Here is a 10,294-nt window from a genome sequence, read left to right as displayed (position 1 = left end):
TACCTCTTTTTTTTTTTTTTTGAGACGGAGTCTTGCTCTGCCGCCCAGGCTGGAGTGCAGTGGCCGGCTCTCAGCTCACTGCAAGCTCCGCCTCCCGGGTTCACACCATTCTCCTGTCTCAGCCTCCCGAGTAGCTGGGACTACAGGCGCCCGCCTCGTCGCCCGGCTAGTTTTTTGTATTTTTTAGTAGAGACGGGGTTTCATCGTATTAGCCAGGATGGTCTCGATCTCCTGACCTCGTGATCCGCCCGTCTCGGCCTCCCAAAGTGCTGGGATTACAGGCTTGAGCCACCGCGCCCGGCCCCATACCTAGCTTTCTTAACCTAGACCACACTGATCTGCTTTCTGTTCTTCAAACATGCCAAGCTCATTCCCATTTTAGGATTTTTGCATTTACCATGCCCTTTGCCTAAAGCACCAATCTTCTCAGAGCCTGAGAACGGCTCAACTGTGTTCTGAACACTAGTTCAGAAAGGCTTCTTTGACCCCCTAGTTCAAGTAGCATGCCTGTCTCCAGGGGCTCTGTCTCATCACCTGCTTTATTTTCTTTAGAACCTTTATTGCTATCTGGAATTCTTATTTGGGTGTTAATTTACTGATCTGTTATTTTTCCCAACTCATTAGAATATAAATTGGATGTGGCATAGACCTTGTCTCTTTTATTCCCTGCAACACTCCCTGATGGGGGAGGCAAAAAAATAACAAGCAAATACATCTATAATTGCAAATTGTGGTAACTACTACATAAACAACTGGCAGCAATTGCTTATATTTGAGGCACTTAAAAATTTTTAAGCTGCTAGGCGCGGTGGCTCACGCCTGTAATCTCAGCACTTTGGGAGGCCGAGGTGAGCGGATCACCTGAGGTTGGGAGTTTGAGACCAGCCTGACCAACATGGTGAAACCCTGTCTCTACTAAAAATACAAAATTAGCTGGGTATGGTGGCGCATGCCTGTAATCCTAGCTACTCGGGAGGCTGAGGCAGGAGAATCACTTGAACCCGGGAGGCGGAGGTTGCAGTGAGCTGAGATCGCACCATTGCACTCCAGCCTGGGAAACAAGAGTGAAACTCCATCTCAAAAAAAAAAAAAAAAAAAAGAAAAGAAAAAAAAATTAAGCTTCCACAGTGGCTCAGCAATGTGGGAGGCCAAGGCGAGGATCACTTCAGGTCAGGAGTTCGAGACCAGCCTGGCCAACGCTGGTGAAACCCTGTCTCTATTAAAAAATACAAAAATTGGCCAGGCGCTTTGGCTTGCGCCTGTAATCCTAGCACCTTGGGAGACCAAGGCGGGCGGATCACCTGAGGTCAGGAGTTCAGGACCGGCCTGACCAACATTAAAACATACAAAACCCTGTCTCTACTAAAAATATAAAAATCATCCAGGCATGGTTGTGTGTACCCATAATCCCAGCTACTCGAGAGGCTGAGGTAGGAGAATTGCTTGAACCCGAGAGGCGGAGGTTGCAGTGAGCTGAGATTATGCCACTGCACTCCAGCCTGGGCAACAGAGCGAGACTCTGTCTCAAAAACAACAACAAACAAACAAACAAACAAACAAATTAGTCAGGCATGATGGTGGGTACGTGTAATCCCAGCTACTCGGGAGGCTGAGGCAGGAGAATTGCTTGAACATGGGAGATGGAGGCTGCAGTGAGCCGAGATCACACCACTGCAGTCCAGCCTGGGTGACAGGGAGACTCTGTCTCAACAAAAAAAAAAAAAAAAAAAAAAAGAAACCTTATAAGGCTGAATTACTGTACTGTCAAAACAAGGTATCTGAGCCATTTTAAGGGTGAGGAAGTCTGGAAACTGTTAACTTGCCCAGGACACACAGTGAGTTCAAGGCATGGAACTCAGTCTCCTATCTTAAGAATGTATGTGGGCTGGGCATGGTGGCTCATACCTGTAATCCCAGCACTTTGGGAGGCCAAGGCAGGCAGATCATCTGAGGTCAGGAGTTTAAGATCAGCCTGACCAACATGGAGAAACCCTGTCTCTACTAAAAATACAAAATTAACCAGGTGTTGGTGGTGCATGCCTGTAATTCCAGCTACTCAGGAGGCTGAGGCAGGAGAACTGCTTGAACCTGGAAGGTGGAGGTTGCAGTGAGCTGAGATTGAGCCATTGTACACCAGCCTTGGCAACAAGAGTGGAACTCTGTCTCAAAAAAGAAAAAAAATAATGTATGTGTAGCAGGCTTTAATGGTGGGCCTGCAGCCACATCATGGAAAGAAGCTGACCTAAAGATCTCAGTTCTTCCCTCTTCTACTAACTAGCAAGCGTACCTCAATTTCTTCTTCAAAGTAGGATGATCCTAGTATTATCATGTTGGGGTTCGCTTTTTATTTTTTCAGTGTGTCCCAAAGCAGCAGCATGTTTAGGTATAGCCCTCTTGCTATCAGCTTGAGGGCCTTAGAGCCAGGACATTTATAGGCACAGAAACTAGGGTCACATACAGATCCTCCACCACATGTGCTAGGGGTACATGCAGACCTCCCCAATGCTGACCCACCTGCAGGGAAGAAATGAGCCCTAGGTATTCTGGATCTGATTCTTTTTGGTCATCAATTATTTTTATTTTTATTTTTTTAGAGACAGGGTCTCACTGTGTTGCCCAGGCTGGCCTTGAACACCTGGACTCAAGTGATCCTCCTTCCCTAGCTTCTTGAGTAGCTGGTGGTCATCAATTCATTTTTAGCAAATTCTGCAGGAATTTTTTTTTTTAGACGGAGTCTCACTCTGTGGCCCAGGCTGGAGTGTAGTGGCATGATCTTGGCTCACTGCAACCTCCGCCTCTTGGGTTCAAGCAATTCTCTGCCTCAGCCTCCTCAATAGCTGGGATTGCAAGCGCCCGCCACCATGCCCGGCTAATTTTTTTGTATTTTTAGTAGAGATGGGGTTTCACCATCTTGGCCAGGTTGGTATTAAACTCCTGACCTCGTGATCCACCCGCCTCGGCCTCCCAAAGTGTTGGGGTTACAGGCGTGAGCCACCGCACCCGGCTTCTGCAGGAATTTTGGAGAGACCCAGGCAGTAATAAAATAGGATGTTTAAAGAAATTAAAGATGGCAGCCAGGCACGGTGGCTCATGCCTGTAATCCCAGCACTTTGGGGGGTCGAGGCGGGCGGATCACGAAGTCAGGAGATCGAGACCATCCTGGCTAAAACGGTGAAACCCCGTCTCCAATAAAAATACAAAAAAATTAGCTGGGCGTGTTGGCAAGCGCCTGTAGTCCCAGCTCCTGGGGAGGCTGAGGCAGGAGAATGGCGTGAACCCAGGAGGCTGAGCTTGCAGTGAGCCGAGATTGCGCCACTGCACTCCAGCCTGGGCAACAATGCAAGACTCCATCTCAAAAAAAGAAATTAAAGATGGCTGGGCACATTGGCTGGCACTTGTAATCCGACCTAGTTGACAGGCTGAGGCAGGAGGATCGCTTGAGGCCTGGGCAACATCATGAGACCCTGTCTCTAGAAATAATATAAAAATTAGCTGGGCATAGTGGTGAAAGTTTGTAGTTTCAGCTACCGGGGATGCTGAGGCAGGAGGATTGCTTGAGCCCAGAAGTTTGAGGCTGCAGTGAACTATGATTGCACCACTGCACCCAACCTGGGTGACAGAGTGAGACCCCATTTCTTTTTTGGTTTGTTTGTTTGTTTTTGAGATGGAGTTTCGCTCTTGTTGCCCAGGCTGGAGTGCAATGGCGTGATCTCGGATCACCGCAACCTCTGCCTCCCAGGTTCAAGCAATTCTCCTGCCTCAACCTCCTGAGTAGCTGGGACTACAGGCATGCACCACCATGCCCAGCTAATTTTTTATTGTTGTTGTTGTATTTTTAGTAGAGACGGGGTTTCTTCATGTTGGTCAGGCTGGTCTCCAACTCCCAATCTCAGGTAATCCCCCAACTTGGCCTCCCAAAGTGCTGGGATTATAGGCATGAACCATTGTGCCCAGCCCGAGAACCCGTCTCTTAAAAAAGAAAAAGAAAAAGAAAAAAAAGCTGGGTGTGGTGGCTCATGCCTGTAATCTCCAAACTTGGGAGGCTGAGGCGGCTGGATCACTTGAGGTCAGGAGTCCGTGACCAGTCTGCCAACATGGTGAAACCCCATCTCTACTAAAAATACAAATATTAGCTGGGCATGGTGGTGGGCACCTGTAATGCCAGCTACTTGGGAAGGGGAAGCTGAGGTAAGAGTCAATTGAACCCAGGAGGCAGAGGTTGCAGTGAGCCGAGATCGCGCCACTGTACTCCAGCCTGGGTGACAGACTGAGACTCAGTCTCAAAAAAAAAAAGAAGAAGAAGAAAAAGAAGAAGAAATTCAAGATGAAAGAAAACAAAAATTCCAAAAAGTTGAGAAAGAATTGCCTTTTGTCCAGCCCCACTCCCAACCCTGTTGTCATGTGTGATTCTGTTTTCTTCCAGTCTCCGTTTCCTCTCAGTCCATCCACCCTTCCTGGATGGGGCCAGAGCCCTCTCTCTAGAATCTGAGCAGCAATGCCGTTTGCTGAAGACAAGACCTATAAGTATATCTGCCGCAATTTCAGCAATTTTTGCAACGTGGATGTTGTAGAGATTCTGCCTTACCTGCCCTGCCTCACAGCAAGAGACCAGGTGAGCAAGGGAAGTGACAACCGGACACTGGCCTGGGGGCAGGACTGTGGAATTCAAAGCTCAGCCCTATTCTAGTTCCTTACCCAAGCCAGGGCTGGCTCCTTCCTTCTGCCTCTTGCTGTGTCTTGCTCCTTGTCCTTGCTGCTTTTCATTTTTTTGAGACAGAGTCTCACTCTGTCGCCAGGCTGGAGTGCAGTGGCATGATCTTGGCTCACTGCAACCTCTGCCTCCCGGGTTCAAGAGATTCTCCTGCCTCAGCCTCCCGAGTAGCTGGGATTACAGGTGTGTGCCACCACGCCCAGCTAATTTTTGTGTTTTTAATAGAGACGGGGTTTCACCGTGTTAGCCAGGATGGTCTCGATCTCTTGACCTCGTGATCCACCTGCCTCGGCCTCCGAAAGTGCTGGGATTACAGGCCTGAGCACCGTTGCTGCTTTTCTAACTTTTGGATGAAGTGTGGCTTGGGGTGGCATTGCTGACTTCGCTGAACTCCCCCTTGTGTTGTTTTTGTACACTGCTCAAAAATATGGCACTGGCTCTCTGAGATTTCCTGGCTCTGGTTCACTTGCCCACTTTTTTTGGAACCTCCTATTTCCTTCATCTCTCTTGCCCTTCCTTGTCCTGCTCAGTTTTGATTCCATTCTCCTTGTCATGGGGACCTGTCCTGGCACAGCGCTGGGACTCAGGTTTGAAAGCTGGCAGGAGCCAGGTCGCTCTAGCCCCAACAGAACTTGCTGCAGGCCCCTGGCACTCACTAGTTAGTGAAACGGGCACAACCCCTCCCTAATGTAGCTGCTATTCTCAGATTGGACCCCTGTGCTCCAGAGGGTACCTGTTGGCTCTTTTGGGGCCTCCTGTCCTCAGATTTCTCAGGAGCCCCATTGCTGTCTCTGGTGTCCTCCCACACAGATCGTATTAGTATGCAGGTCTGTTTGGGGTTTGCCCCTCCCTCTTGTATTTTGGGGTTTATAGGGATATCTTGTTTTGTAGTAAATATTTTCTGTGGGTTTTCTTTATTTTCTTTAAAAAAATTTTTTGAGACAGAGTCTCACTCAGTTGCCCAGGTTGGAGTGCAATGGTGTGATCTCAGTTCACTGTAACCTCCGCCTCCCGGGTTCAAGTGATTGTCGCGCCTCAGCCTCCTGAGTAGCTGGGGTTACAGGCGCATGCCACCACACCTGGCTAGTTTTTTTTTTTTTTTGAGACGGAGTCTCGCTCTGTTGCCCAGGCTGGAGTGCAGTGGCGCAGTCTCGGCTCACTGCGAGCTCTGCCTCCCGGGTTCACAACATTCTCCTACCTCAGCTTCCCAAGTAGCTGGGACTACAGGCGCCTGCCACCACGCCCGACTAATTTTTTGTACTTTTAGTAGAGACTGGGTTTCACCGTGTTAGCCAGGATGGTCTTGATCTCCTGACCTTATGATCCGCCCGCCTCGGCCTCCTAAAGTGCTGGGATTACAGGCATAAGCCACCACGCCCAGCTAGTTTTGTATTTTTAGTAGAGACGGAGTTTCACCATGTTGGCCAGGCTGGTCTTTATTTTTATTTTTGAGACAGAGTCTTGCTCTTGTCACTCAGGCTGGAGTGCAGTGGTACAATTTTTTTTTTTTTTTTTTGAGATGGAGTCTTGCTCTGTCTTCCAGGCTGGAGTGCAGTGGTGCCATCTCCGGTTACCGCAAACTCTGCCTCCTGGGTTCAAGCGATTTTCCTGCTTCAGCCTCCTGAGTAGCTGGGATTACAGGCATGTGCCACCATGCCCAGCTAATTTTGTATTTTTAGTAGAGACGGGGTTTCACCATGTTGGTCAGGCTAGTCTCAAACTCCTGACCTCGTGATCCTTGGCCTTCCAAAGTGCTAGGATTACAGGTGTGAGCTACCGCACCTGCCTATTTTCCTTTTCTAAAATCTAGCTCCTGCAGGATTCTGTGGGTTTTTGTTTCTGCTATCTGGTTGCTTGTTTTTAATGTGGGGATTCAGGTAGACATAAAACCTCCAGGGCTGGGCACGGTGGCTCACGCCTGTAATCCCAGCACTTTGGGAGGCCAAGGTGGGTGGATCACCTGAGGTCAGGAGTTTGAGACCAGCCTAACATGGCGAAACCACGTCTCTACTAAAAATACAAAAAAATTAGCCGGGCGTGGTGGTGGGCACCTATAATCCCAGCTACTCGGGTGGGAGACTGAGGCAGGAGAATTACTTGAACCCAGGAGGCAGAGGTTGCAGTAAGGTGAGATCGTGCCACTGCACTCCAGCCTGGGCGACAGAGCGGGACTCAGTCTCGAAAAAAGAAATTTAAAAAAAAAGAAAAAAGAAAAAAAAAACTGCAGCCACTGTCATCTGCCCAGTATCTCCCCAGCACTCTCAGCTTCCTTGTTTCTTATTGTCGGCCCCCCCTCTTTCCTTCTTTTGCCCCTTTCATCATACTTTTGCTATCTACCTTTTCTTTCTTTCCTAATCCAAACCTTTCTTTTTGCCCTGGGGGCCATATAAATCCAAGGCTTTTGTATCTGATTAACTGGGTTTGGATTCCTGCCCCACTGTTGTAGGCTCTTTGCTATAGTACTTTGCTTCTGCTAAGCCTCAGTTTCCTCATTAGTATAGTGGGGATAATAATGGCATTAAATAAGATGATACATGCAAAGCCCTTAATGGAGAGTCCAGGACACACTTAATTGTCAGTTTCCAGCAGCTGCCTTTATTGATGTGGCTGCTAATTGCTCTTCCTCACTCCATACCTGGCCCTGTCCTGGGCTCTGATTCAGTTTCATGTGGCTGCCTTGCTCTTCTGGTTTCTTGGCACCCCACCGCCCTGCTGTGGCTTCATTCTGGGTGGGTAAGTGGCTGGGGCCGCCTGGCTTGAGCAGGACAGTGCTATTGTGTCTTCCAGGATCGACTGCGGGCCACCTGCACACTCTCAGGGAACCGGGACACCCTCTGGCATCTCTTCAGTACCCTTCAGCGGCGGCCCGGCTGGGTTGAGTCCTTCATTGCGGCGCTGAGGGACTGTGAGCTAGCTGATCTCGCAGACGAAGTGGCCTGTGTCTACCAGAGCTACCAGCCTCGTAAGCGTCCTGCCCTGGCCTTCCTCTTGGACCCCTGGTCTGCTCCCTGGCCTCTGCTCTCCCTTTCCCTCTCCCTGTACCTCCTGCCTTTCTATGTCATCCTCTTTTTCATCACTGTGAAGCAATAGATAAACCTGGGTATAGATCCATGTTGAGCCACTTACCAGCTGTGTCCCTTTGGCCAAGTCCCTTAATTTCCCTGAGCCTCAGGCCTCTCCTCTGTAAAATGAAGTTCATGGCAGCATCTGCCGCGGGGGCTGCAGTGGGTGATACTGCGGGATGATGCGTGTTGCGTACTGAGCTGGGCTGGGCACTTCCTGTATGCCCAGCACATGGGGTCTCCTCTAATTTTCATGGCTGTAGCGTTCGCCTCCCACCCTTCCTCATTTCTTCTCCCCCACCTACTCATTCATCCTCCCTCTCTTCACCTTCTCTTCCCCTCCCCTGGTTTACTTTGAGAGCCTTCAACGCCCTCTACCAACTGCCCAGTTATTCCTTAAGTCCCTCTCAGTGTCCCTGCCACTCTGAGTGCTTGGAGGGGATTTGGTGAGATTGAGTTTGATCCTGAGTGAGATCAAGACATGGGAAGAGGCTGGGCGCGGTGTGTCACGCCTGTAATCCAGAACTTTGGGAGGCTGAAGCAGGCAGATCATGAGGTCAGGAGATGGAGACCATCCTGGCTAAAACGATGAAACCCCGTCTCTACTAAAAATACAAAAAATTAGCCAGGTGTGTTGTCCCAGCTACTCGGGAGGCTGAGGCAGGAGAATTACTTGAACCAGGGAGGCAGAGGTTGCAGTGAGCCGAGATCGCACCACTGCACTGCAGGCTGGGCGACAGTGAGACTCCATCTCAAAAAAAAAAAGAAAAGACTTGGGAAGAAAAATCAAGCCAGCCCTATTTATATTTCAAACTAGAGGTAACCCCCAAGACCCTGGTCACATTTACAGCTGTGGGACATCCATGTTTATCTTTTCTTTCTCTTTCTCCTTTTTTTTCCACCCTTTTAGAGACAGAGGCTTGCTCTGTCACCCAGGCTGGAGTGCAGTGGTGCAATCATAGCTCACTGCAGCCTTGACCTCCTGGGCTCAAGTGATCCTTCTACCTCAGCCTCCAGAGTAGCTGGGACTACAGGCATGGGCAACTATACCTGGCTAATTTTTAAATTTTTTTTAGAGATGAGGTCTCACTATGTTGCCCAGGCTGGTCTCGAACTCCTGGGCTGAAGCGATCAGCCTCCCAGAGTGCTGGGATCATAGGTGTGAGCCACCGCGTCTGGCTCTCATGCTTGCTTTTCTTTCCTTTTTCTCTTCCTTGCTTTTCCTCCCTCCCTCCCTCTCTTCCTCCCCTCCTCTCTTCCTGTTTTTCCTTCCTTCTTTTTAAATGTGACTCTTCATGTGTGGAGATTAATAGTGATTCCCCCCGCTGAGCGCAGTGGCTCACACCTGTAATCCCAGCACTTTGGGAGGCCAAGGCGGGCAGATCACAAGGTCAGGACTTTGAGACCAGCCTGGCCAATATGGTGAAACCCCATGTCTACTAAAAATACAAAAAAATTAGCTGGGCGTGGTGGTGCAAGCCTGTAATCCCAGCTACTTGGGAGGCTGAGGCAGGAGAATTGCGTGAACTGGGGAGGTGGAGGTTGCAGTGAACCGAGATTGTGCCATCGCACTTCAGCCTGGTCGACAGAGCGAGACTCTGTCTCAAAAAAAAAAAAAAAAAAAGAGAAAAAAATAGTGACCCCCTGAATACAATACAATGGCTGTGGTAGGGCCTGATGAGGGGTGGTGGCAAAGGGGAGGGGCTGAGGCAGCAGCATCAGGGCAGGGGTCAGTAAGCAATGACAGTCATGTGGAGGAGAAAGCCACTGGGTCCCAGGATGCCTGGGGACAGAGAAGAGCGACTGCTGACACGGTGTGGGTGGCTAGAGGCCTACGAGGCCCCCCCCACACTCCCCCTCCTCCCTTGCTACCTTGTCCTCCAACTGCTGTCTCCCTCCCACTCCTGCCCCCTTGCCAAGTGATTCTTGTCACTCTTGAGGAGCGGACCCATATCAGAACAGCTTTTGGACCTATGGGTGGGGCGGGGGGTATACCCAAGAGCACCCAAGCCTCTTTCATCATGAGGAGAACCCCCAATTCCTTCTTTTTTTTTTTTTTTTTTTTTTGAGACGGAGTCTTGCACAGTTGCCCAGGCTGGAGTACAGTGGCGTGACTTTGGCTCACCGCAACCTCTGCCTCCAGGGTTCAAGTGGTTCTCCTTCCTCAGCCTCGCTGTAGTCCCTGATTCCTTTTTTTTTTTTTTTTTTTGGAGGTGGAGTCTTGCTCTTATTGCCCAAGCTGGAGTGCAATGGTGCAATCTCGGCTCACAGCAACCTTCACCTCCCGGGTTCAAGCAATTTTCCTGCCTCAGCCTCCCGAGTAGCTGGGATTACAGGCATGTGCCTCCACGCCTGGCTAATTTTGTTATTTTTAGTAGAGATGGGGTTTCTCCATGTTGGTCAGGCTGGTCTCGAACTCCCGACCTCAGGTGATCTGCCAACCTTGGCCTCCCAAAGTGCTGGGATTACAGGCATGAGCCACCGCATCTGGCTTTTTTTTTTTTTTCCTCCCAAGACGGAG

At 49.8% G+C, this 10,294-nt stretch overlaps 1 protein-coding gene across 2 annotated transcripts in view; it reads left to right on the top strand.

Annotated features, from left to right (window-relative positions):
• The window catches only part of MAVS (mitochondrial antiviral signaling protein), a 21,181-nt gene that overhangs the window by 3,899 nt on the left and 6,988 nt on the right, over positions 1-10,294 (top strand). For both annotated transcript variants that reach the window (XM_017878260.1, XM_017878251.1), the window contains exons 2-3: positions 4,424-4,612; positions 7,499-7,673. In XM_017878260.1, coding sequence (XP_017733749.1) covers positions 4,496-4,612; positions 7,499-7,673 — 292 coding nt within the window. In that variant the 5' untranslated portion in view covers positions 4,424-4,495. The remainder of the gene's footprint in view (positions 1-4,423; positions 4,613-7,498; positions 7,674-10,294) is intronic.

The sequence above is a fragment of the Rhinopithecus bieti genome, unplaced genomic scaffold (assembly GCF_001698545.2).
Source record: "Rhinopithecus bieti isolate Rb0 unplaced genomic scaffold, ASM169854v2 scaffold_65, whole genome shotgun sequence".
In the NCBI taxonomy this organism is placed as follows: domain Eukaryota; kingdom Metazoa; phylum Chordata; class Mammalia; order Primates; family Cercopithecidae; genus Rhinopithecus; species Rhinopithecus bieti.
The sequence above is the reverse complement of the archived record's forward strand: the minus strand, read 5'-3'. Positions and strand labels throughout refer to the sequence as shown.